The 25,837-nt window shown below is 42.8% G+C and overlaps 5 protein-coding genes across 11 annotated transcripts in view; 2 read left to right on the forward strand and 3 right to left on the reverse strand.

The window, feature by feature from the left end:
- Nucleotides 1–1,565, reverse strand: part of raph1b (Ras association (RalGDS/AF-6) and pleckstrin homology domains 1b) — a 39,075-nt gene extending 37,510 nt beyond the window's left edge. For all 3 annotated transcript variants that reach the window (XM_034677970.1, XM_034677969.1, XM_034677967.1), the window contains exon 1: nucleotides 1,309–1,565. The gene's annotated coding sequence lies outside the window, so the exon portion shown is untranslated. The remainder of the gene's footprint in view (nucleotides 1–1,308) is intronic.
- Nucleotides 1,566–3,937: 2,372 nt separating this feature from the next.
- LOC117808314 (T-cell-specific surface glycoprotein CD28-like) lies at nucleotides 3,938–7,834 on the forward strand. Its single transcript, XM_034677985.1, has 4 exons — nucleotides 3,938–4,242; nucleotides 6,567–6,905; nucleotides 6,981–7,129; nucleotides 7,556–7,834. The coding sequence occupies exons 1-4, from the start codon at nucleotides 4,158–4,160 to the stop codon at nucleotides 7,667–7,669; spliced, it is 687 nt and encodes a 228-aa protein (XP_034533876.1). The 5' UTR covers nucleotides 3,938–4,157; the 3' UTR covers nucleotides 7,670–7,834.
- Nucleotides 7,835–8,422: 588 nt separating this feature from the next.
- On the reverse strand, nucleotides 8,423–13,847 carry fastkd2 (FAST kinase domains 2). Of its 2 annotated transcripts, XM_034677974.1 has the most exons (12): nucleotides 13,768–13,847; nucleotides 12,017–12,609; nucleotides 11,840–11,943; nucleotides 11,652–11,760; nucleotides 11,450–11,573; nucleotides 11,225–11,364; nucleotides 10,956–11,128; nucleotides 10,702–10,865; nucleotides 10,389–10,625; nucleotides 10,188–10,281; nucleotides 8,894–9,008; nucleotides 8,423–8,633 (listed from the first exon to the last, which is right to left on the reverse strand). In XM_034677974.1, exons 2-12 carry the CDS (start codon nucleotides 12,599–12,601, stop codon nucleotides 8,535–8,537), a joined length of 1,944 nt encoding a protein of 647 aa, XP_034533865.1. In that variant the 5' UTR covers nucleotides 12,602–12,609; nucleotides 13,768–13,847; the 3' UTR covers nucleotides 8,423–8,534. The 2 variants fall into 2 exon arrangements, with proteins under 2 accessions (XP_034533865.1, XP_034533864.1); XM_034677973.1 differs by lacking the exon at nucleotides 13,768–13,847 and having other exon boundaries at nucleotides 12,017–13,226.
- On the forward strand, nucleotides 13,356–16,087 carry mdh1b (malate dehydrogenase 1B, NAD (soluble)). 4 transcript variants are annotated; one of them, XM_034677979.1, is made up of 10 exons: nucleotides 13,356–13,419; nucleotides 13,523–13,631; nucleotides 13,716–13,850; nucleotides 13,930–14,072; nucleotides 14,146–14,314; nucleotides 14,394–14,724; nucleotides 14,809–14,950; nucleotides 15,275–15,450; nucleotides 15,788–15,927; nucleotides 16,012–16,087. In XM_034677979.1, exons 2-10 carry the CDS (start codon nucleotides 13,581–13,583, stop codon nucleotides 16,048–16,050), a joined length of 1,326 nt encoding a protein of 441 aa, XP_034533870.1. In that variant the 5' UTR covers nucleotides 13,356–13,419; nucleotides 13,523–13,580; the 3' UTR covers nucleotides 16,051–16,087. The 4 variants fall into 4 exon arrangements, 3 of the variants coding, with proteins under 3 accessions (XP_034533870.1, XP_034533868.1, XP_034533869.1); XM_034677977.1 differs by having other exon boundaries at nucleotides 13,362–13,419; nucleotides 13,523–13,635; XM_034677978.1 differs by having other exon boundaries at nucleotides 13,362–13,419; nucleotides 13,523–13,635; nucleotides 14,818–14,950.
- Nucleotides 16,086–24,398, reverse strand: retreg2 (reticulophagy regulator family member 2). Its single transcript, XM_034677975.1, has 9 exons — nucleotides 24,070–24,398; nucleotides 22,827–22,930; nucleotides 21,836–21,866; nucleotides 21,453–21,582; nucleotides 20,739–20,823; nucleotides 20,312–20,449; nucleotides 19,927–20,015; nucleotides 19,635–19,770; nucleotides 16,086–19,550 (listed from the first exon to the last, which is right to left on the reverse strand). Exons 1-9 carry the CDS (start codon nucleotides 24,321–24,323, stop codon nucleotides 18,712–18,714), a joined length of 1,806 nt encoding a protein of 601 aa, XP_034533866.1. The 5' UTR covers nucleotides 24,324–24,398; the 3' UTR covers nucleotides 16,086–18,711.
- Nucleotides 24,399–25,837: the final 1,439 nt, after the last annotated feature.

The following is a 25,837-nucleotide window of genomic DNA, read 5'->3' on the forward strand; positions in this document are numbered from 1 at the left end:
GGGGGAAGAGACCATAAGGCCAGCAGTTATTTTCAACCCATTAACTGCACTGTAAGCCAATGGGTCGCATTGTTGCAGCACTGTCTCCATGCCCAGAATAATGTGCTTCTAGTCTAGTGCTTTGTGGATGCAAATCAAGCGTGCCTTAAGGACACAGACGGTCTATTATAATGCCACTGTGGGGAATAAAGGCCGGGCCAAGTGGCCTCTTTTGGAGCAGTTTGTTTTGCGTATTCGGCCCTGGAGGAAGGAGTTAAAAAGTATCCTCGCCTGGCCTTGCTTTGGAGCTAAAACAGGAGGTGTTTACTTTGTGAAAACCAGACTGTGGCATGGTGTGCAGCTCTTCTTCCAATGACCTTTGAACCCCACTGTCAATGCAGGGTCACTTATCTCCAGAGTGTAAACGTCTGAGGTACAAAAAAAATGAGTGTAATCACAATTTAAGCGTTGCGTTCGCACAAGGTTTTACTTTTACGCACAAATTACGCACAAACACGGAGCACGGATTATTCCAACTGGAGCTTGTGCTGGTTGAAATTGGGGATAGCCACTGGTCAAACTGGCTTCATATTATCCATCTGCTGCCAGAGGCGTCATCCAACAAAGAGAATTAAAACTGCAGTGCACGAGGCAGCTAATAATAAACCAAACCCTGCCACAATGACACACATCACCACTTCATTTGCGGATTATTATGATATCATTCCTGATTTATGGATGATTTACCGGTGAAAACAAACACATCGCGACAAAACCATCGGCCATTACCAGCGGCTGGTCGCCTCCTCCTCCTCTGAACAGGGTGGAGACAGTGCATCTTCCTCCACTTTAATCACATGCAACGGGAGAAAACCAGGCTGGAAATTCTTCCAGGAACATGGACACGATAAACAAACTCACAAATATTTAACCAGGCTCGTGTTCAATGCCTCTCCCCGTGAAAGAAAGCTGCGGCTCTTTTCCTAGTCGGCCCAAATGCTGCACGCCCTTTCTCCCCCAAGAAAAGGATTGTTCAATGGCCGCATAGGGGGGCTCACAGACCCCCACTCAAACACACAAAAACACTTTAACACACGGAAACATCACATTCAAATCCGCTTCTTTGGTCCTGCTCTGTAAGAGTGATACAGCTCTCTGTCTCTGTCTCGTTTCCTTTCCTGAGGATACAATCTAGGATGGATGGGCTGGGATCATAATCTCACATTAATCCATGTTTGGAATTTTCAGGTTATGGATACGATTATTTAAGGATGAGAAACTATGATAGAGGATTTTAACACACGGGAATATGACGGGAAATCTACTTACAGTCAAATAGGATTCACAAAGAGGATCCTCTCCTCTCCTGGGTTCTCTAAAGGCAGCAAACACACCTCCTCCCCCGGGTGGAAAAAGGTGAAAGTCCCTGTGAATCAGGCCTAGCTGTGATTTTCTGATTGAAATGTATTTAAATGTAGCCGGTTGTCTTCATGTTTTCACACTCTGCCTCGTCTTCATACACAATCCCATTCCCCCTTTCCCATTCTTCTCCCGGAGCTGCTGAGTGAGGAGACACGCTGCGCGTCTCCGTCGTTTCCTGTCCAGCCCAGAACACAGTGCTGCATTCAGGGACTGTCGGAAATGTGCACTTGATCGCAAAAACTAGATTAATACAGCGTTTAGAGCCACAGTAATTAAACTAAAACGTCCAAATATTTTACTATCAATACTACTTTGTATTTAGTACAGTTAAAACATGCAAATTATAGGGAAAACAAGGAGATTGCATACAAAATTTAAAAATTCGAGTTAATTTAGACATAAAACAAACTAATTAAATACATTGGATCCCATTAGTAACTTTTAAATATGATGCTCACATTTAAATTTACTGAAGTATATAATTTTCTTCCTATTTTGTATGATGTTGTGCAACTTTTTGAGAATAATAAATTGTAGCTCTCATTATAAATCATAATTATGAGATCCAAAGTGACATTGTGAGGTTTAAATAAAAAAATCTGAAACAACACATATATTACTTCTTTAATTTGAGGTCAAAACTATTATTTAACAAAGCAAAACTGTTAGATACAGAGTAAAAATAATTTTAATCATGAGTTTTAATTGTATTTATACAAGACAAAATATACAAAATCCAAATTATGTGACTTTTAGATTAAAAATAATCACTACTATGAGGTAGAAGTCATTATTCTGGAGGAGAAATTTGAATGACACAGAGAGTCCCAAATAATGTAGGAAAATGTTGAAAGAATTACATGAAAATTAAGATGTATCATGCTAAATTAATTTTTAATACCATATCTTTGATTATTCATCAAATAATCATAGCGTTCTATGTAATTATGACTGCTTTAGGATGAAAGGGAGACTAATTTAAGTTTTAAGTTGCGCATTTCAGCAACATTTTCTGCAGATTTGAGGGTTAAAAATGATCTTTGTGTTTTCATTTTGTCTCTTAATTTGGTTGGAAATTGGTGTGATGTTCTTATATTTAACAAAATATGAAAAAAGTACACTAGGGGAATCTAAACAGTGAGAAATTGATTTGTCGGAGGGGCAGTGAAAGCAGCACCTGTATCCAGTAGATATCTTCCTCAAAAGCAGTAAATAAAAATTATTACAGCAACATGAGCACTTATGTAAACACAAGAGGAAGAGAAAGAGAAAGAAGGCAATCCAATAAATATTTTGTATTAACATTTGTTTTCACCATTATCAACAATGTTTTACAATAAAAAACACACATTAAACTATTCAAATTAATTTATACCTCACTGAAGCCATGTGTGTGTTTTTGCTGATGCTCATTTGAAATAACCAGCAGACAAAAGGCACCAGTTCCAGATTAGGAGATTATGTGTCACCCATATGGGCACATGGTATTACTAACCCCTCAATCCCCCCCTTCTTCCATTTTCACATTCAGAATTACAAACATTTTTAGAAACGCTTTAATCCTCACTCTCAAATCCTGTGAATTCATCACCATGTGTCGCCACAGAGAGTAAATATTTTCTGCCTTTTTACGCTCTCTAATCCCGGCTCTGCGCTGATAAATCCACATGTAACAGGAAGAGGGCACGAGGTAAAGGGAAATATTACAATTATTGGACGACTGTAGGAAAGATCTGACAAATAACAACCATGCAGATCAAAATATGATGATTTATCTCCCTCTAGTGGACAGAGAGACACATTGCATGTTCAACTCAACCCCATTTTGTGGTTACAGGACAGTTTTTAAATCATTTAAAGGTTCAAAACTTGGTTTCCACTCTTTGACATGAATGTAGATTACCTTCTTGGTTGTTCCTCCTACATATATACATGGGCTATATCTTGTTGTCACACATTGGTACTCAGCAGTCACTCAAACCGGTTCAGTGTGGTACACCGGGTCACTGCACTCGTGGTCACTCACTCTGCCTACAGCGACGTAATCCCTCTAATCATACTGGAGGAACACACACAGCATAAAGCATGTAGTGACTCTGTAGTGGAAGTCACTGCATTAAAAACAGACATGACTCTGTAGTGGAAGTCACTGCATTAAAAACAGACATGACTCTGTAGTGGAAGTCATTGCATTAAAAACAGACATGACTCTGTAGTGGAAGACACTGCATTAAAAACAGACATGACTCTGTAGTGGAAGTCATTGCATTGGCTCCCAAACACTCCAGACAATGCCTTTCTCTGGAAGACCTCAGAGTTCAGCAAGACAATGCAAAACCACACTGACATTATTTCTCTTCATCCAGATCCACGACTTCCAACCCTTCAATTCTTTATCGGAACAAAACTATCCTGATATGACGTCTCTGGTCCTTTACAAACGGGTAACCACAGCCTTACATTACAGTTACACAGTATCGACAAAGGTCACAGACACCATAAGAGGTGTTTATGCCAGAGGATGTTTTCTCTCTTGAGAGGATGTGCGAGTTTCAGTCGCTGCTGCCTCGTGGGAGTGATTCAGTCAGAGGTACACCAAGGATATGATGCACAGGCACATGCATGGAACAAGCAGGGTTTGATGATATCGCAGCATCGGATCAGATTAGTTTGCAGCATAAAGTTTGCTGGAGGAGCTTCAAGTTTTAGGTGATGACTGGGAGAGTCACGCAGCTGGAGGCTCGTTCAAGATCACGATGAAGGCTTTCTGGATGTTCTTGATGCTCGTTGGCTGCTGGACATCGACTGCGACTCATTCTCTGAGCAGCTGCACATTTAAATGTAAGATTCTGCTACATGCAATGCTATTTAAACCATTCATGTTCTTGTAGTCATGAGTTTGGGGTATTTGTATTAAAAAGAGACATTACCCAGACGTGATTGTGTATGTGTGGTTAGAGCGGGGTGGTGGGTTTGACAGAGGTTAGCCCCCTCATCAGTGGTGTGGTGACACTTGTATTTTAAGGGTTAACTGTAAACTGTAAGGAACTGAAAAGCTTTAAAACCTTTTAGGAACTGAAAACCATTCTGTAGAACTAAAAACCTTTCTGTAGAACTGAAAACCTTTCTGTAGAACTGAAAACCTTTCTGTAGAACTAAAAACCTTTCTGTAGAACTGAAAACCTTTCTGTAGGAACTGAAAACCTTTCTGTTTCGGAGGGCATTTCCCTAATTTGTACTTTTAACCCTAATTTTTATCTGACCTACCCTGCTGCTTCTTACTTGTTTTATTTAACTACACTGTTTTTAACAAGTGTCTGCATTTTACTGCCTGTTTTTATTCTTGCTGCCCTTTTAATATGTCATGTAGCACTTTGAGATTTGTTCAGAATTTAAAGTGCGTAGTATTATTATTGCTATATTTGTAGCAGCTGAAGACGAATATCAGACCAGGTATTTAAGTCTCTGTGGTATTTGTTGAAGAAATAAATAAACTATAGACATGAGCAAAACTAGAATAAACAAAAGGCAGCATCACAGACCAGCTGAACTTAAAGAAATGAAAGTAAAAGTAGGATTAAAGCATTCCTGAATCATAAGATAAAATCACAAACGTCATATTAATCCAGCTCCAGTTACAAGTGTGACATAATTGAACTGTTATCTCTTCATTTGTACATGTAAGGTTAATCTCACTGTCTGATTTCCTGGCTCAGTAATGTGTTTGTGGTTGGAGACGAAACATCTGTCAGCGAGTAATATTGTGCAAACATCGTCACACGAGGATGGGTCAACTTTGGTGTAAATTACAGAAGTGTGTGATAATGTTTTATAACTTTAAAGTCTTCCTCCTTTAAGAAAGCTGCTTTTATTTTACTCCTATCGTCATGTTGGTGCAAAAATCCATCAAAGGTGTGTTTATATTTGTGAAGTCACTGCATTAAAAACAGACATGACTCTGTAGTGGAAGTCAATGCATTGGCTCCAGACATGTAAATAAGGGGCCTGATTGAAACACCTGAGTTCAACCACTAACAGGTGTGGCTGAATACTTTTGTCCGTATAGTGTAGGTTTAATAGAATCAACTCTTTGGATTGTGTTGCAGGTTTGCTCGTAGCTTTCTTTGCATTTTTTATTTCTACTTAAATCTATTTTAACTCTGAACGAATCTCTTGTGTTTTAACGTTAAAAAAAGACATGCAGAGTAACATCTGTAGGGTGCTTCAAATCCCCTTTGAGGAGTTTAATTAAGCTGTTTAGAAACACATTGAAATGAACAGTGATGCCTCTTTATAACCTCTAAATGCAAACAAGTGCATCATTGACAAGACCCACAATGTATAGATTGTAATTTCTAAGCCTAAAATTTGTGCAAGGTGGTCAGGTGTCAGACGGGAGGGTTAGAAAAAGAAACAGACTCTTGAATTTTGTCGTAAGAGGAACCGCTTTGTCCAGAAATGGAAACAAAGAGAAAGTTACTCACTGGAGCTTTAATGTCAGTAGTTAAAGCAGATATGAAAACACAGCAAGGTTAATAATAATAATTAATGCAGCGCCTGTGTGTGCACAAATTGCTGGAAAGTCTAGACACATATCTGCTAATTGGGGGAAATTTTCCTTTAAAATCAGTTCAAATTTTTGGCGTTCAAACCAAAAACTTTAAGTTTAAACTTTGGAAATCAAAGCAAGGAAGTAAAATTGTTAAGTTATATATCTTTCTACTCTGGTATGGATCTCACAAACCTCACCAACTGGTCCTACACTTGATTGTGAAGCCGTCAGCGGAGGAGTATCAACTGTGTGATAATTACTGTTTACATAGAAATTCGTTTTAAGCACTTATCCTTACAAGGAAGAGCACTCGGTGTGACTGACTCACATGAGTCACTCAGAGGTTGACTCACGTGTGACAGGATCAGAGTGTGTTTTTTAGAGTGAAATGTGAGGCAGGTGAAAAGAGGTAAAAGTGCTGTTTTTGAAGATATTCCGCGTGGGGGTGGAAATGGGGTGAAATGACGAATTTCTGAGGCTGAATTTCAGTTACATGCAAATGAATAAAACTTTGCAGGAGTAGTAACTGCAAGAGTTTCCTCTGTAAAGGTCCTTAATGAAACACTAGAACTACACTGTGCATGTAAGAAATGTCCATTTCCCTCCTCTTCAGACAAACTTCAAACCGTCTGCATACCTGCCGGACACAATGCAACTGTGACCTGCCCAGAGCTGACCGGAGAACTCGTTCGATTCAACTTCCTCAAGAACCAAGAACTGATTTACAGCCACAAATGCAACAACACCCGAAAAACTCTGAACTGCACCTCACACTCCTTCAGGGATGGAGGGGAGCCGCGTGTGAAGATGGAGAATAAATCGGCACGGTTCGAGCTCACAGCAGTGAACGCAAGCAGCCACGCAGTCTACCTTTGTGTGGCCGAGGTCCTGTTTCCACCGCCCCTTCCTCCTCCTGTGCCAAGTCCTGAGGGGGTGGTGGTGCTTGTCGAAGGTACATGTTCCTAAGATGTGTTATTTAACTCGCATGTTTGTACGGTAAATAAAAACTCTCTGAATGTTTCTCCAGGACATCAATGCAACAAGGTCAACAAACAAGAAAATCATCGTCATCCAGATGCAGAACAAAGGAGCGACCACTTATGGATTTGGATTCTGGTGATTGTTTCTGTTATAATCTACAGCACCATCATCACCGTCTTCGCCTTGAGCTTCTGGGTAAGAAACATCGACTGTATGTATAAGAAATGAACACCTTATGAAGAAGAGATGAGCTGTAACTTATTGATGGAAGGACTATTTCTGCAGAGGGAAATAGATTTTGCTTCCAGTAAGAACGTTGCGCTATGAGGTTACGTCCGTCACCTGTGTTTGTTTACATCCAGGTAGTAGAGGGTTAAAGCAGTCGTTTACATTTTCAGCTGCAGAGATTTAAGATGACTACACATTTGCAAAAACCAGTACAGCCATAAGAGGTGCAGCATAAAAACAACACATCTGTAAATATCCCTACAGGAGCTTTAATTTAGAGCCGGCTTCTCCATAAGGTTCCCTGGGGGAAGTTCCTGCGGTGGAAAAGTGTTTTTTATAGAAATGCTACCTCCTGAGCTTTATGATGTTTAACCGTCTATAAATGTTCCACAGGTCAAACTGAAGAAGACGGACTCTCAGAGTGACTACATGAACACCAAACCCAGACCACCAAGAGGGCCCAGGAAGAACCGAGGGGTTCAAAATCCTGCACCACGATACTTTTGATAACCTGTGCACCCACCTAATCATTTCCACAGCTATCCCTTTAAGTGAGGACATGAACTTTCTTGATAGCAACACTTGGTGTGTTCCTGCAGCGGAAACATAGCAGCTCGTTTCACAGTTGTACCTGTGTGAAAACAAATAAAACAACATTTCCTGGTTTGCTAACTTCCTGTCACTCGGTAACTGTCTCACACACACACGCACACACTCATCTGTAAATGGAACCCCTCCTTGTGGTCGAAACAGACGGTGGTGTCTGAATGAGGGGATTTAACCACAATCAAAGGGTTCACTCAGCTTGTGAATCTGAGGACTTTGTGGATGCCAGTCACAATACGTAGACCAGTGAAAGTCTTTACAAACTACGGTGTAAAGAAGTATTCTGACACAGATTAAGATCACACTTCTCTGTGAATGCTCCTGTTTCTGAGAAATCTTCACACGTTCTCAGAGAGACGAAGCACTACAGGGAGAGGCACGCTTCGAACAGTAACAGTGAGCACTGTTTCCTGTCGTTTTCCCTCCCTCCTCGTGTTTTTTTTTGCAGATGTGGCTGCTTAAAAAAAAAAAAGAAACCTCACCCTGCTCACTTTGCACTTTCTGTGCAGTTATTGCAAGTGCACACACTGGTTTTATTGGTTTCATTTAGCAGCACGATGTTACTCATCAACTAATGCAAGCATCGGCAAAGTTGACATGTTGTTTCTGTTAGAGCTGAACGACTCTGACTTTTTTCAACCTGGAACCCAGAGATCAGATTCTTTATATCATATTTATTCACTTGTTTACAAAGTTTTGAATGGTGCAACAAAGTCTGTGTTTTTAATATTTGCACATTTATCCTCAGGATTCCAGTTGCTCCATTTCAGTTCACATCAGATCTGTGGTGTTCTGGAAAAATTAGTCCCCTTAGAAACTCTGTCCTCTCCTCCTTAGACAGAGAGTGCAGCTTGTGCTCCACCACCTGGAGAATGGGATTAAAAATAGATGTTAAAATCAATGCTTCTATTTCTACTTATGGGTGTATATATCCCAGTTTAAGAAACGTAATACAGTCATATTTATAAAGTGAAATACTGACTTAAAAGCCGTGTTTAAGTTCTCTTAAAGGCTACAAATTTTCGACATGAGAGTTTTAATGCTCAACACCTGAACAAAGCTTTCAAAATAAAACATTAATAAACATTTTCAGCAACTTGATCCTCAAAAAAACAGAAGTCTCACCACGACAGGCTTGTATCCCAGAATCCTCAGGTGGCGGATCTTAGCAGCCAGAGGACCACAGGGCCGAGAGGTACCGAAGCAAAAGTTAGACGGTATCGCGCAAAAAACTGCAACTCTAGAAAGTTCAGAAGAGAGATTTAAAGAGGTAACATTTGAATTTAGGAGACAGACGAGGAGGTTTGGGGTAAAGATGAACACAGAGATGAGAGATGTGGCCTCTGCTGACTTCCTCTGCGACACACACAAGCGATACATCTTCTCTCTGTTTTGTCTGCAACTGTAGTTTAAATTCTTCTTCTTCTTCATGCATAAAGATACAATTTTAATCGTGCATGATCTGAGATATTTGCTTGAAAAAAATGGAGCAGCCGGCTGAGCAGAAAGGTTTTTGTTAAAGCGTTAAATATCTCATCTAAAAGAGGAAAATGTAACAAAATACGACATCAAATCTGCGTGCAGCTGCAAGAAAAATGCAGCCCTTAGAGTTTTCTATCAGAATACAATTATGAAAGACTCAAACGTGCACAAAATTGTTAAAAGTAGAAACGTGAGGTGCAAAGTTAAATGCAAATTACATCCAGGGTTTTTAAAATGTAAGAACTTTTAGGACAATTGTTGAAGACATTCATGTTGAGAGGAGTTAAACAAAGTGTCATCACTGTGGTGTTAAATACAATCTAAAAAGAAGAACACTTTTAATCTTGGCGTCTCAGGTTGGAGTTCAGACTCTCTGCATCATTTTTCTCAGAAATTTTCAAATCTCATGTTTTCCGTCACTGCGTGCATCAATACCCGACATCAGAGCATGCAAGCATCCTCTGCACCTGCGCTTACGTCAATGAACCCCACATATGCACCTTAAATAAAAACCATGACAGTGTAATATCGCTGCACGTGTGTGCACGATAACTCTGCTGATGTTATCTGTTGCATGCATCTTTTAGAATAGATTACAAGATTATCTTATTTTTTTCTTAATTGTACCTAAAGCTAGAACAAAGACTCACGGTGAGGCAGCTTTTATCATGAAGGCCAATGTCTGTGGAACAGCCAAACTGCAGATCTGAGGGCTGCACAGAGCATCAACATCTTTAAAAGCAAACTCAAGACCGACCTTTCAGTCTCGCTTTTAACTGAGTTTCATTCTTATAACGGTTTTATTTCACCTTACTTTATTTATTTATGATCTAGTTCAAACCTTAGTTTATAAAAAAAAATGTATTTTATTTTGCTGAGTTTAATTTCCACTTTATGAATAAAGTCTGATTGATTGATGCTGATTCTGAAACCTTACCTGTGACTGCTCTCTACTGGAGAGGCCTCGTCTCCTGCAGAACTAGCTTCAGTCACAGACGTCTGGCACGATGGAGGTTTGGTGATCACGGCGTCTGAGGGTGAACACCAGATTAAAATGTGTTATCCTAAAAAGAGCATTCACTTTATCACTCTACACCCTGAAAATCTAACTTCTGCCTCTTCAATAATCTGTCTTTACCAATGAAGTAGAAGTCCTCCTCCAGCACCGCTTCCTGCAGCTCTGTGTCCACCTGGTCCTCCAACACCTCCCGCAGACAATCAGAGAGCAAAGGGCTGACAGATGAGCGGATGGGGGTGAGGTCTCCCAGGATGGATGAGGGGACCGTGAGAGGCTGAGGGACTGGAGGACGGTCAAGACGGAGGCACAAGTCCACCACCCGGAGCAGCTTCTCCTGTTTTGGGATGAACTTTGGCGCTGAGGGGGAAACAGAGGATGATTAAAAACTTGAAGGAAAGACAACGGGATGTGAAAGACAAACAAAGAGTCTCACGAGTCGTCTTTAAGTGCTCCAGTGTGCCGTCCTGCAGGAGCAGCTCTAGCGGTGCAGGAGGGAAGTGACCCAGCAGACACAGATAGTGAACAACCCTCAATAACTCAAACCGGGACATCTTAGGGAGATAAGACTCAACCACCTGGCTGAGGCTCTCCAGGAACCTGCAAGGTGAAGTTTAGAATCACCTTCTGTTTGAAAGTCTGCAGCTGAATGATTATAAGAGGAACATCTGCAACAGTTAAGTGACCTACTGCTGTCTCTGCTGCTGCAGGTCGTAGTTCAGAGAAGAGTACACTTTCAGGACGCAGAGGAGGTCTTTCAGCATCAGAACATCTGGATCTGCGATCACCTTCTCTGCAAACGCCTTCATTAAAGCATCAGGAGAGAAGCCGAGTTTCTCGAAACTATAGAGGAAGAGGACCGCCTGCAGAGAGAGAGAGAGAGAGAGAGAGAGAGAGGGGGAAGACATTAGCAATTGAGAGATGAAGGCGGTTGAAGAATCTGTCGTCTGCAGCAGTACCTGCTTGTTGCTCCAGATGTCAATCACAGATGCCACATATTCTGAAATGTCCATCAGCAGCTCCGGGTCTCTGTAGTGCAGCTCCGAGCAGGACTGCAGGACCTTGAATAATCGGCTGAACGGGATGGTGTGAAGGTTTTCTACCACAGAAGAACAAGAATCAAACAGACAGTTGATAAAACTACAAATCAGACATCACATTTCTGTCTCCTACTCGAGGCTTACCTCGGATCTTCTTGGTGCAGACCTCCAGGAGAGGTTTGGAGCGGAAGCCCATTGTGGCCATAGTGGAGATCATGTGCTGAGAGTTAGGGAGGCTGAACTGGTCCTGCATTGAGAGAGCCTTCATCTGGAGGGGGGATTCAGACAGAGGTTAGAAACACACCTAAGATTAGGCCTCGTTCAAAATACTACGTCAAACACAGACCTCTAGCTTGCGTTTGAAGTCCAGCGGAGCATCTTTCCCCAGCAGACGCATCATGGTTTGGAGAGCGACCACGTTCTGTATATCATTAAGTTTGACCTTCGCCACCAGCCTGAAAAACACCCAAAATACAGATTAAGGATGTGACAGACTCTATAAAGTAATGCATGAATATTCTGTCTCATCCTGACCTCATGCCGTCCTTCAGTGCTGACACATTAGGGCAGCTCTCCATGTGTTCCAGACAGGAGGACAGGATGGACAGCCCCTTCTCATTGAAGTCGTTCAGCCTCTCCTGTAAGAGAAGAATTTTTAGATGACTGAGACAGAAAGAAATCAAAGTGTGCGACATACGTTTCAGCACTGACCTGGCAGGCTCGGAGGAAAGTCTGGACGACCCGGCTGCGTTGAGGAACCCCAAGTTTGACCATACTCAAAAGAGAGTACGCCAAGTCCTCATTGCGCAGGTTCCCCACGTTCTTCATGGCCTTCTGAAGCAGCAGGTCGAACGCAGGACTCTCGAACATCAGCCGCAGCTCGTAGCGCCGCTGCTCGTCCGTCATCTTCTTGGTGCTGGACCACATGTAGGTGAGACATTTGCTGACCTGTCGAGGTGTGGGTGTGAACTGACAGGTGAGGTCCAGCACGTCTGATGGGGAGATGCACTGCTGCAGGTGGTCCATGAAGGGGGACGTCCTCTGGAGCTGGTCTGAGGTGGGATCATCGGGGGGAACCTCAGCAGGAGGCGACGAGGAGAGGAGCTCTTCACTGTGGATCCTTTCCTGAGAGTAAAACCTCACTGGCCTGACAACACTCCCCTGCTTCTGCCTTGAACCCAGTTTGTGTGCCAGCTGTGTACTCGGGAAAAAACTGTCTTTGATAGGTGTTGTTATCAGGATGCTGCGTTGTTGCAATAGAGACCTGAGGCTGCAGCAGCGGATTCCCAGTCTCATGATTTCTTCTGTCCTCCACACAGACATTATAGCGTCTTATTATTCACGAAATATGACAATAAAAGGGTCCTTAAACTTGCCACTTCATGCTGACATCAAATTTTTGATGAAATTATTCTTTAAATCCCCTTACTAAGCGAATACAGCAGCAAAAACAAAACAATGGCAGCTTTAACTCGATTATTTTAGCTTTAAGTGAATAAATCTACAACTTTCCACTTTGCATATATGTTATAAAGATATCTGAATAGTCAGTACAACGAATTCACCACAAATAGTATCTCCAAGCTCTTAGCAAGGTCAACAAACATCCTCCTTTAACATTTAAAAACCCCGGTTAGCTCACACATGCTCCTTCCTTTACTGCTCTATCTTCAGAAAGCTGTCAAATGAATGTCCCGAGGTCACACGCAGCGCTTTCCCAACCATGTTGGAGGGGGAAAATATACATATAATGCGAGAATACAGAGTGACATTGCACTAAAAAGACATAACAGAGAAGTCCATTCGCGGCTAGCTAACACACGCTGCTTCCGGACGTGTCCGACAGCATATTTCTTCCCCCTGGCAACTCCGAAAGGGAACCCCTGTTTGACAAGTTTGTATGTTTTTTAAGCTTTAATTTCATTTAATTTATTTTTCTTTGCACTTCTTCTTGTTTTTTTGCCCACTTTACTTTGTTACCTGTATTGAAAAGTGCTATATAAGTAAAGTATCATTATTATTAGTCAGCGTCGGACTTATTTAAGCGCAACACCGCTTGTTACCTAGCAATAATAAACACTACACCGACAGAATGGCTACGTTTGTGCTTGCTGGTAAACAGAAGGCCTTTTTGTGGACTTTATTTTAACTTTAAAGTACAAAAAATAAATACTGAAGTGTAAAACTCCTTCCTTTTTACGTTTCGTTTCTTTTCAGGTAAAACTGACTGTCCACATTACGCCAAAGCGGAACTATTAGCAGACCAGCTGCAGCAATGCCTACCAAACTTCAGAGTACACAAGATCTGCGTCCTCCCAGATCAATGGAAGGTGGTGTTTATATTTTAAAAGTAGTGTAATACTCAAAAATAGAAGTTATTCATGTGTTATGTTGCATGTGTCTGTTCTAGGAGTGGCTGGAGGACACCTGCAGCAGAAACAGATGGAAACATCAGCACTCACCTTTAGTCTGGAGGGAGCTGGTGTACCAAGGAGGGAGAGGGATCCTCTTAGGGGGCTTCAGTGACTTCCTGGAGCACTGTCAGGTAAGAACACACATCTTTTCAACGCACATCCCTCCTAAACTTCCAAACATGTCACTTTATTTAACCAATGCTTGTGCAGGAGTACTATCACATCACATCAGACATGCCTTCAGAGATGATGCTGAGTGTTGCTGCAGAGAATCACGACACCAAGATGAGCCTCATTGTGGAGGAGCAGCACCGTGCCAGTCTCATCAAACCCCTTCACATCTGGATCTGCAGGTGTGTTAGTAAGAAAATCAGACTCAAAGATGATGAGGATGTTTGTGTAAGAGTGTTTGTCATGCCTCCACAGCGCTCTCAGCCCAACCTGCCACTTCTTGATCCCCAATCTGCTCTCTGCTGAGGTGTTCCCACACGTTACTGCAGTCAGTCTCCATTTAGTGGACCTGGAGGCGGCTGAGGAGGAGTTACAGGAGCTGAAACTGGACACAGAAGACTTAGCGCTCCCTCTGCTCCACCAGGTAAAGATTATTTTGAAGAATTTGACATTTTAAACCACATCAGATGGAAATCAAGCTTCATATGTGTGTTTTTTTACAGGTGACAACTCACACAGATCTGGAGGAGGCTTTCAAAGAAGCAGACGTCATTCTACTTTTGAACGAGCCCGAGGAGGGGGAAGTAGAAAGCAAGGAGGAGAATAAGTTTAAGGTGTTAGAGAGGTACAGAGAGTACGGGCGGCTGATTGACACGAGGGCAAACAAGGACGTGAAGGTGATTGTGTCTGGGGACTCGTTCATCAACCTGAGGTGCTCGCTCCTTTTGGAGAACGCTCACTCCATTGACAGCAGCAGCTTTCTAAGTATCGCGACTCGGCTGGAGAATGAAGCAAGGGCGGTGGTCGCACAGAAGCTGAAAGTGAGGACTGCAGGTAGATACCGCTCACTATATCATCCTTTGTGCATGGCTGCTTTTCATGCAGGATGAGTAACCTTTCATTCGTCTGCTGCTGGAGATGTAACAGATGTCATCGTGTGGGGGAACATCAGCGGTAGTTTCTACGTTGACCTGCAGAGGGCGAAGGTCTTCAACTACACAGGGGCGATCAGAGGACCAGCTTTCTTCTCACAGCCTGTGCTGAAGATGGTCCACGAGAGGTTGTGCATGACTTTTTATGTTAGTCTGTCTAGCCTCCAAGTGTGTGTCCACTGCTGTAGATCCATGAGAGGATAAACATGCTGTCAGGATTCAGACTTAAAGGGTTTATTCTTGGTGTGCTTTAAAAACTGGATTAATAGCTTTAATAGTCTCGTATTCATTACATCAACCCATCTGGCGCTGTGCCTTGAAACTAATGTGATCAGGTCTGCTGTGACTTCAGTCTTGATTGCGCAGTAATCTGACCCAGCAGTGATCAAAAACATCCTTTCCCAGAACACGCCAGGAAAAAAAAAAGCGACTAATCTCCTTATTTCTTCCAGGAAGTGGGCGGAAACAGACTTACAGGACTTGGTGTGCCGTCAGCGGGCAGCTGTGGCGTCCAAAACCTGCCGGGCAGCTGCCATGACGGATGCCAACGGGATCCTGTCCGTCCTCAAGGCCTGGAGCGGCAGCTGTGGAGTGGATGAGGTCTTCTCTTTGGGTGTGCTCTGCCCGGGTAAAGACACAGCTCGGCTACGATTTAAAAGCTGCAGTGAGGAGTTTTTAGCCGGTTATGAAACAGACTGATTCATACTTTTATCCTTTGACTGCTTAAAGAAAGCAGGAAGAGGTTTTTCATCAAACTTCACTGAGATGTGCAGGACACGATCAGAAAATCATACACAACTTTGTCCACAGGGGGACCCAACCTGCACAAAATTCTCTACTGTCGCTTTAACTATTTGACATGCTGTTTACTTTCCAAACCTAAAGCATGATGATTCATATTTACGGTTATCAAACACATCTATTAAAGGGCTCGTTAATCTTTTATTTCCTCTGCCTACCTTTAGGCTACTACAACCTCCCTGAAGGCATCGTCCTCTCGGTTCCAGCGACCTTCACAGGCGGTAAATGGTCTGTGTTGTTTGACGTCGCTGTTGGAGACGAGTTAAAGGAGAGACTTCAGGTTTTTGCGAGTGAACTCCAGCAGGTATGTTGATTATAAAAAAGAAGAAGTGTTGATGTGAAATGCTTTTTACCATGCAATGCTTACTGAGTTGTTTTCCTCTTGCAGGAAAAAGAAGCTGGAGCTGAAAAAGAACTGTTAGGATAAAAAAACATTTACAAAGATAAATCTCACACCTGAAGTTTGTTTCAGTTTGTTCTTTTATTCTCTTACTTTCACACGTGGAGTTGCAGTTTTATTTCACCAGTTTAATGACACTCTCTCTTTCCCCCGCTCTGTGAAACTCGTCCAATCACTGTTGTTTGTTTTTGTAGATGTAAAAGATCAAACTGAGTACTTTATGGAAAAAGGAGAAATTAGAAAATATATTCCTTTTTTTAAAATTGTACAGTTCAGTAAGTGCCTTTTTATATAGTTCAAGAAGCAGTATTTGTAAGCATATATCACACGACTACCATACACAGACTAGTTTGTTAATATCCTCCTGGATGTTGTCGCCTGCCGCCTGTTTCTCTAAACACAGGACTCGTCCAACGTGTCCCTGCTTGGTTCTTGAATATTACACAAACTGAATGCACTGGGTTTTTCAACCTGAAACATTCAAACTGATTTCTCACAGGTTGTGCAGAACGTTGTCAGTCGACAAGGAGAACTTGAACAGAGTGCTGTTTTTTACATGCAGAATATACATGTTTCTTTTTTTTGCGTTTCTACACTATACACAAGGAGGAACCGACTGAAAAAGAAAGGAGAGGTTAGTACAAATACGATGCACTACGACAAGTCGGGGAACAGATTCTGCGATGCTATGTTCAATTTGTACAGCCCACCCCTAAGATCTGGATGCTGAGTGGTTCAAAAGGAAAGCAAAGATGGCCGCTTTACAGTCGAGTACAGTTTTAAACAAATGACCCAGAAACAGATCTGCTCCGATATCGATCATGGGTAATACATGCGTGATGCACGGCATGCACGGACTTGTCGTGGCACAGATGAGGTTATTTTTTACATACCCCTGGTATGGCTGCATTTACAGATGGATGGGTATGTCTCACAACAAGCCTGTCCTTCTCAGGCGAGCTCTAATCTCAACACGTCAAAGTCACCTCCGTGTGTTCATGGGTTCAAACCGACGACTCGTCAACATCCAACAATGTCAAGTTTCCGTAATCAGGCAACAAGTGAAAGACCACCGACGCTTCTGTCCTGACCTGTGACCCTGGAGACCTGGGAGGACATGGAGGAGACTACTACGTCTGACTAAATCTAACTACAGATCACACCTGCACGTCCATCTTTAAAACATCATCATCATACAATCATCAGGGATCGGATCTGCTTGTTGACTCCTGCTCTGCTCAAATATAAAGTTTTACTGACTGACCTTTAAATTAAATAATTTATAGCATATATTAATAGTTATATAATCCAACATTTCAACTCTTCAGAACACCTTCTATAGAAACACCTGAACAAAAACAAGGAGGGTTAAACTCCAAGGGAGGTCTGGGATTCTGCAACCAGGGCTTGTACGGGTAAAAAAAAAAAAAGGAAGGAGTGGGCGGGGCCACAAGATATGCAAGGTGTACATGTATAAATTATAAAAGTGTACAGAGATATTATTCTACACCTGTAAAAACGTTTAAAATGGGCCTAAGCAAGGATAACAAATGCTTGGTGTGTAATAAAGAAGTGGGCACATTTCTTCCATGGCACTACCTTTCTGGAGAACGGCGTTGAAGTCTTGAAGTCTGGCTGAAACAACCTCTTCCAGAGTCTCCTCAGTTCTGTCTGTTCAGGGACTTTTCTCTGCTGCCACTGACTGCAGCTAGGCTTATCCTGCGTCACTGGAGGAGACCAAACCAGAGTTTAAAGAGGGGTTTAGACTCAATGATGCACAGAGCAAAACTAGCCAAGTATGGAAAGCTTTTCTGACTTTGATGGGGGGCGAGACAACCTAGAGAGGGCACAGTGTACTACGGGGGCTGGGCTTATCTGACCACGGTTTGTATATACTGTCAGAGATGATGAATTTACAAATATAAAAATTAATGGACAGTGTGTATTCACTTATTGCAAGGCTGCCTTTTAGTGTTTTTTGGGGTGGTGGGGGGTTGTTTCTTATTTTTATCCTTACACATTTTTTTGTTTTTGTTTTTCTCTCTTCTAACATGACACACATGGGACTTGCTTGTCTGCAGCTTCCTCAACATTCGCTGTATTTGCATAACTGTGTGTTGCAGGAGCACGGCAGCAGACCTGCATGTCCGATGTGCATCAACGTAAAATCTGGAGTTTGGCGTCTTAAAAGAGAGAGAGAAACATCCACGTCTAAAGTTTGTGAAATGAGGCCCAGGTTGCAAAATACCACAACTCCCTTTCCTCTCTTCACCCAAGTAGAAATAATTATTGTGAAATGAGGCTGAGCTTTGACATGAAGGACTCACTCCTCGTGTGTTTAGAGGATTTTAACCGAGGTGATCAAGAAAGCTACGCCGCAACAAATCTCCTGTAACTGCATCATGTATGATTTCTGTAACTTAAGAAGCCGAGTCCTCATCAGAGCTCTGATAGTCTCTGATGATCCTGGACTCGAGTGCTGAGTCTAACCAAAGCCTTGTAATGTCAAAGCAGAGCGCCACTTTATTTTAACCATCCGTCACACAAAGACCAACCCACAGTGTTAAACTCCGACTCTCTGATACATGTCTGTGTATAATATTTATGAATATAATGTAGCTCTAACATACAAATAAAAACAAAAACAGGAGGAGGAGGAGGAGGGGTGGGGCGGAGGAGGCAGGGAAGCTATGACTGGGGTTGATGCTGAGAGGATGGAGCTGTCTCTGAGGCTCCTCCCACCACCAGTCTGTCAGAGCCAAGGTCCAGCCCCTCGTCATAATGCTCCAGTTCGCTTTGGTCCAGTAGCTCAAAGTCCTCTTCCTCAGTGGGAACCAGTGTGTCGTCGGGGACCTCCTCTGCCTCACCAGCGCCACCGCAACCTCCCGCCGCCTCGTCCAGGTCCTCGTCAGCCTCCAGCGGCCCTAAAGTAGTGACTGTAGTGTGAGTGGCGGCGTCCTCAGGCGGGGTGGAGGTCTCTAAAGCGCTGGGTGGTGTCTCAGTGGGGAGGAACTCAGAGAGGGAGGGCTCCTCGCTGGCTTCGGTGGAGCGCAGCAGGGCCGACAGAGTGTTTTGCACCACAGTGGAGATGGCTGTGCTCACGATCTCCTCGCTCAATGCCTCTAATGACCGCTGTGCATCCTGGGTAACCGCTGCATCCTCCTCCTCCTCCTCCTTCTCCTCCTCCTCCTCTTTCTCTTCCCTCTGGCTCCCAGCCTCCATCACAGCAGCTCCCGGCGTAGGCAGCACGCCCTCCTTACCCCCTGGTGGTCGTCCGTGTCCGTTGAAGTGCGTGTTCACAAAATGCAGCGGAGACGCGAGGTGCTGGATGAGGAGGCTGGCCGGACTCAAAGGTTCCCCCTCTGACGGAGCTCCAGCCTGGGCTCCGTCGGCCTGACCCGGGCCCCGCAGAGGGAAGTGCAGCAGGTTGTGCTCGATGGACGGGAACTCCTCGACCGAGGGGAACTCTGGGAGATCCCGCAGGTATGCCTCCTCAGGGTCACTGTGTAAACTGTGCTGGTCCAGGTCTGAATCAGAGAGGGGTCAAAGACGGATATTAGATCCACTTAGAGATAAACTGAAGTATGATCCTGACATGAGGGATCACTCACCTTCAGAGAGGTCGGTGAGTTGAGGAGTGGTCGCTCTGGACACTGAGAACCCTCCACTCTCCAAGATGGACGCCTCCTCATCGGACAGCTCCGAGTCCGTGATCGCCATCGCCAGAGCCGTGGTCTTCACGTCCACCTGAGCAACAAAAGCATGGAGTGAAATCCCTGTAACGCCTCTGTGGTGTTCATATCAAATCTGTGACATTATGAAACTGGCTTTATTCTATACGACATCGATCTGGTTGCACAAAACTACCACTCCAAACCTCCACATTCGGGATTATGTCCGTACCGTCGGGGCGAAACAGGACAGCTCCTCCTCACTCTCGCTCTCCGTCTCAGCTCTCGGTTCATCCCCTTCTTCCACCTCCTTCTTCACCTCTGTTGAATCAAAACACACACACTTACAGAATATGCATGAGCAGAATTACATGATGACACCAGAGGAAGAAATGCACGCAAGATCGAATCTAAAGAGAGAATAATGCTGAATGGAAGGAGGGAGGCCGTTACATAACACAGGGTGTCTCTGTTTGTGGCGGTTTGTTTGAGCGGGGTTTCAAATGAAGAGAGAAAAGATCATCTTCTACCTCTTCGTAAATACTCTCAAACTGAGGGTTTTAACTCGATGTAACGCACACCACTTAAGGCCTTAATGCTGTCACAGGAGCACTCACTCCTCTTGTCGTGCTTGCGGTGTTCAGTGTCTCCTTTCATGCTGTAGTCCAGTTTCATCAGGATCGGCTCAAAACCCGTGTACATCCTCTGGATCAGCTCATGGTACACCACCAGAGGCCACAGCAGCACGCTCAGCACTGCACAGGAGGAGAACACACGCTTTAATGCATGAAGGTAAAAGATTAATGCTGCAGAAAGTAGGCTGATTTTATTATGCAATGCTTAATCAGTTAATCTAACATGGTCGTGCACAAACAAGTTCACCTCACTTTAAGTAAACACATTAACAAAGAATGCAAAACCACTACTCCACTCGCTGCTATTTTTACCTCACATGACACACCCTCTGTCCGCCCTGACATGCACACCGCCCCGCAGCTGCTCCGGGCTTTTTTTTTAATGTAAATTAAGCTACGAGGCACTCACCTATGATATAGGAGATCATGATTCCCGGGACATAATGTCCGACCACGGCGAGCACAAAACAGCCGCTGCACATCAGCATGCAGAACTGTGGAAAGAGAGCGAGTGAGAGGAGACGTGATGACGAGGAAGAGGTGTCTGTGTGCAGATCTGATCACAGGCATCTATTGCTTTTGTTGTTCATGCAGACATATTGTTTGCAATGTTGACTTTGAGATGCAGTGTTTGGGCGTTTCAGAGTCCTGCACGCTACACTCAAAGGGAGTCTGCTCTTGTTTCTGCACATGAACAGAGAATAAGACTTTTGTTATTGGTACATTAAAGAGAAAAAGATGTCGGCTACATTCCTCACGTCAGAGCAACAAAACTCCTTTAACCAAATCAGTCGTTTTACTGTGCATGACATGAGAGTTTCTGGTTTCTGGATGAGTCTGTGTGCTTGTTTTTTGTGCAAAAACACTAAGAAACTTGGTGAGAAATGCAGCAGCAGGTAAAAATGCTGCTTTTGGGAATGAGAAATATGCATCACTGTCTGTTTGTCGTTTCAGATAGGCATCAAACCTCAACAGAAGTCTCTGAAGGATCCTCTCTATAGCTACAACTAACCTAAACACGGCAAATCAGTGACCGTCTAATTTGTAAACTCTTTAAAATATAAATATAAGACTTGATTTATGTCTCTAAAGTCGTCTACTCCTTGTGTTCGAACGTGCGTACCTTGCCGTGGTTCTGCCTCTTGTACTGCAGCATCTCCTGCAGGTACAGGCAGCAGGTCAGGTAGCTCTCAGCCAGGTGGTGACTGAGCTCCGGGACGCTGAGCAGACGCTGCTCCTCTCTCATCGTTTCACTGCGAGAAGACAAAAGTGTGTCAGAATAAAACACAAGAGTGCTCCAGGCTCTTCTTCCATGATGGTGTAATGACACGCAGACGCTCTGATGACACGGTGTAACACGCCGGGATGTTTCATTACGTGAAGGCAGACAATCACGCTGTGATGGAGTGTAGCAGATGATCCCGTTTTGTGTTCCAACATGATATTAAGAAGAGGAGTAGACGACTATAATACAGGTAATCTGTGTGTGATGTAAACACTACTCACCTTTGTTCAGGCTCAGCCTCAGCAGGTTGGACTGCATGGGAAAGAGAGACAGCATCAGAATCAACACGTTTCAGTCAACACATTTAATGGATGCTTTTCACATAATTATATGATGTCTTTGTCACGTTTATGACTAATAAAACAAGCCCACATTTGAGACTTAACTCTCAGCGTGTCAGCTTATTTATCCTGATGCATTAAAGCATTTAATTGCGCTCTATTTGTCCCTTTCGGTACATAAGCTGCTGCTGCAGTGGAAAAAACGACACCTCTGTGGGCTGCATTGCATTACTTTTGGGGTGAATATATCAGATTAAAGTGCGTCCTTCTGTCTATTCTGCAGGACAAGAGACTGTTGCTTTAAGGCAGCCTCTCCTGACCCCTTTGTTTGACTTATTGTGAGACTTAAGTGACCTAAAAGGTGAGTTTAAATCCTGAATCCTAAGCAAACTAACCGGTCCAGGCACAGCAAGCCGACACCTTCTGGTTTCTAAAATGATTGTTTTTGTAACAGGACTCCGACAGCTTTGAAAAGACTTCTCTAACAGCTGTTTTGGGTTTCCTTCTCTTCACAAAAACATGTGTGTTTCTAGTGAGTCTATTTGTGATGGTGTCACACTCCCTGGATATTAATCTGAGCCTATTAGAGGTGAAAACAAGCACCTTCAGAGGACCTGTGAGATATACCCGGTGAGATTATGTTGCAGCAGTTAAAGCCTTCAAGCTGAGGAGAAAAAACGTAGGGAATTCCAACAATCTATCAAATATTTAGAGCATATAATGCGTCAAAATCAGACCCAGGTTTAGAGTTCCCTTTAAGCAGATAGGCCCACACACAGTGTAAACATTAACACAGTTGTAGCCTGCTTCCTCAGCTGAAAAAGGGGCTGTGTTCCACAAATAAAGATTGTAAATCCCTGGCAGCAGAGAACGTTTGTTTGGGCAAAGTCCAAGGTTATCGTTCGAATCACACAAAAGGCCCCAAGCTTACCGGTAATGATGGGCAACTTGGGCTTCCATCTCTCCAGGAGCATGAGCCCGAGCAGGGAGACGCTGAGCAAGAAGAGAGGCCGCAGAGAAGTGGATGACAGGAGCCTGAGGAGACAAGACGGGACACCGTTTTATCACTGATTCAAATTTACTTCAGTGCATTTTTTGAGGACACTTGTGACGTTTCTATGAATGTTCTCATTACACTCCACTTTTGTCAGCTCTTCAGTTTTATATTATTTGAAAGCAAGCCATCTGTGCTTGGAGTGACTTAGCTGAACGGTTGGTTGTTCCTGTAATTGTCCCTTTTATTTTGAAGCTGCAAATCTAGAAATCTGCAGCATGCAAGTTTAAAAAGCATAAATAATGTATTTTAAATACACATATCGTGACAGAATGTGCCCCTATCTGTATTAGAGTAACATTTAAGATGCAGGATCTTTACTTAGAATCAAGTAAGGAAGTTGTGCACACACCTGTCATCATAAAATGTGCAGGTTAATTGCATTTTTAGAGCAGAACTGTTTGTTACATTTTTTTTTTTACAAGTGTCTATTTGATTAAATGGCAGAATTCTTTATTAAAAACTGTTTATAAACCCCCAAATTGTGCAATATAAATCATATGCATGTTGCTTACATGTTGTCAAATATTTGTTATCAATAGGAAGCTCACAAACTACAACAAAAAGCTGAAACAGGATTTGTTTTGGTGTAAAATGTCAACATTTTAAAGCATGCATTGAAAAATATGCATTAAATGTGTTACATGCATCTTAAAAAAATAAATAAATAATTTTTAATTCTACTGATACTCCATCTACCTATATAAAGGCTACAATTTAGCTCTTAAATAATGTAAATAAATGAATATAACAAGCAGTGCACCTCTGCAAGCAGACACCTGGTTAACAAGGCCTGTGCCACTAAGAAGCATTACATGAGTGCACGTTAGGGTTAAATTAAACCAAATAAACGACTGTAACAACTCAGAATAAACAAGTTTGCACATTTAGTTAAAGTATTTACGTTTTCCAGTCGGTGTTTCAGCACGACGCCATGTTTTTCGAGCTGTAAATTAAGTTTTAAGTGCTTGTAAGCGTCGTTAGCATTCGGCTACAGACGGGATTAGCTAGCTTATCTTGACATTCACGCGCATGTCCTCGCGCTGTAGGTATCTGCAGGTGTGAATGAAACGTCACTAAAAGGTGTTTTCAGGTGATTCCAGGTGAGTTCAGCGGTTACCAGAACAAGGTGTTGAGTGTGAAGGCGACACAGATGCTGTACAGCGGCCTCTCCCACACCAGCAGCCTCTGCAGCCGCAGCAGCAGCGGCTCGTACTGAGACAGCCAGCCCTGAAGACAGTCCCGCAGCAGGACCAGGTCCGGGTTCACGTCCCCACAGGCCTGCTCCTGGCTCCCCGCCGGGAACAGAGACTCCAGCCCGACCGAAGAGGAGGGAACCGAGGGGCGTCTTCTGGCCTCCTCTCCGCTCGCCATGTTTCCCCCACTTTGTTATGTTGTTTTGGAATCACGGGGTATAAGGGAAGGACCGTGAAGCGAGACGGACTGAGACAAACAGAGCTTCCGGTTCAGATTTTCAAAATAAATTAAGCTAGTGTTGAGAAATGGTTGGTGACACGAAAAAATATCTGAATATAAACAAAAAAAAAATCATAATACTATTAAATAAACTTCCCCCATGAATATCATGTTTTAAATGACTTTTACTTTTTTTCCATGTACAGAATCCAACCTTATTTCTACTTTCACTGGTTATTGGAGCCAAATAACTGAACATTGCATAAAACTGTAGCTTATAGAAGGCTAGAATTTAAGACCTACCTTTTTATTCTGGCTTTGAATTGGATTTGAAATGATTTAATACGATGTTTATTTCGTTTTTACTTAACCTTTTAATCTGTTTGATGTTTCCTTCATCAAGTTATTCTATATACATTTTATTGATTATTTATGAGTGTTTAATTATCATATTTATGTTCTATAACATTAATTTTCTAATTGTTGTGTTCCATTTTTTATTTTAACTCTTATATTCTACCTCATGTTTCACAGATTTAAACAAACCTTTATTTATAAAGATACATTTTCACCTTGTATTATTCTATGATATCCTCTAAGTAATGCACTTTTTGTTGCATTATTTGTGTGTTTTTCAAATTAAATTTGTTTTATTGATCATGAAAGCATTAAGACTACATTAATAACAGAAAAAGCTATGGTTTGTGAAAATATGTCAAGTTTAAATTAAAGCCGCAAGCGGCGATGTGCGGGCCCTCGTTCAAGCACCGCCTGATGTGCGCGAGTCCCAGATGTGCACTACCGCCTGATTTAGGGCACCGCCTGATGTGCTGCAGGTGTTGCTGTGCTGCCTAGGCTGAAACTGTGAGCTTACCTGTGCAGTTATCAGCATAGTGTACATTGCAGTACCACCTGTCACCAGTAGGTGCTGCTGTGTCTTGAATTATGTTCTGAAGGATTGTTCATCACAGATCATTATAGAAAGAGTTGTGATCACAAGCATGTTAAAAACATATTCTGAGAGTAAATACCCATTGTGTCCATTAGGTGGCGCTATTCATATGACAAACATGTGTATGTATATGAGTTCAGGCTGGGCCCATGATGAAACATGTCAAATTTGGAAGAGATCGGAGATTGTATGTAAATGTCAGTACCATGTATTTCCTGAGGGTGGCGCTATGGCTGTAGTAGATAAATGAGTCCATAGGTGTGTTGAGGGATGGACCCTGATCATGTGTATGTAACTTCAAACAAATTGAACACTGTATGAAGGAGCTATAAGTATTTCCTGTTTCATGGCGAGACATCAGAGTTTGAGGCGTGGCCACGCCCACACCGATTGACTTAGAGAAATTCTGTCTGATGACTTTTGATCGTCAATGTGTCTGCTTCAAAATGTGCGTGGTTGGAAGTTGATCGGAGCAAAATTGTAGGAGCTATTTACATAAATACATACTTTAGCGGTTGAA

Source organism: Notolabrus celidotus, chromosome 24 (genome assembly GCF_009762535.1).
Source record: "Notolabrus celidotus isolate fNotCel1 chromosome 24, fNotCel1.pri, whole genome shotgun sequence".
NCBI lineage: Eukaryota > Metazoa > Chordata > Actinopteri > Labriformes > Labridae > Notolabrus > Notolabrus celidotus.

What these genes read in the sequence shown, in the direction of transcription:
- fastkd2 (XM_034677973.1), bottom strand. Translation starts at nt 12,628, where the DNA reads ATGTCTGTGTGGAGGACAGAAGAAATCATGAGACTGGGAATCCGCTGC. An exon ending in ACATCTGGAGCAACAAGCAG is followed by an intron (nt 11,129 to 11,224) that starts GTACTGCTGCAG and finishes CTCTCTCTGCAG; the next exon opens with GCGGTCCTCTTCCTCTATAG. An exon ending in CTGCAGCAGCAGAGACAGCA is followed by an intron (nt 10,866 to 10,955) that starts GTAGGTCACTTA and finishes TTCACCTTGCAG; the next exon opens with GTTCCTGGAGAGCCTCAGCC.
- LOC117808314 (XM_034677985.1), top strand. Translation starts at nt 4,158, where the DNA reads ATGAAGGCTTTCTGGATGTTCTTGATGCTCGTTGGCTGCTGGACATCG. An exon ending in GGTGGTGGTGCTTGTCGAAG is followed by an intron (nt 6,906 to 6,980) that starts GTACATGTTCCT and finishes ATGTTTCTCCAG; the next exon opens with GACATCAATGCAACAAGGTC. An exon ending in TCTTCGCCTTGAGCTTCTGG is followed by an intron (nt 7,130 to 7,555) that starts GTAAGAAACATC and finishes AATGTTCCACAG; the next exon opens with GTCAAACTGAAGAAGACGGA.
- mdh1b (XM_034677977.1), top strand. Translation starts at nt 13,398, where the DNA reads ATGGCTACGTTTGTGCTTGCTG. An exon ending in CTTCACATCTGGATCTGCAG is followed by an intron (nt 14,073 to 14,145) that starts GTGTGTTAGTAA and finishes ATGCCTCCACAG; the next exon opens with CGCTCTCAGCCCAACCTGCC. An exon ending in CTGAAGATGGTCCACGAGAG is followed by an intron (nt 14,951 to 15,274) that starts GTTGTGCATGAC and finishes TATTTCTTCCAG; the next exon opens with GAAGTGGGCGGAAACAGACT.
- retreg2 (XM_034677975.1), bottom strand. Translation starts at nt 24,323, where the DNA reads ATGGCGAGCGGAGAGGAGGCCAGAAGACGCCCCTCGGTTCCCTCCTCT. An exon ending in CAAGTTGCCCATCATTACCG is followed by an intron (nt 21,867 to 22,826) that starts GTAAGCTTGGGG and finishes TTTCCCATGCAG; the next exon opens with TCCAACCTGCTGAGGCTGAG. An exon ending in CCGCAAGCACGACAAGAGGA is followed by an intron (nt 20,016 to 20,311) that starts GTGAGTGCTCCT and finishes TTGATTCAACAG; the next exon opens with AGGTGAAGAAGGAGGTGGAA.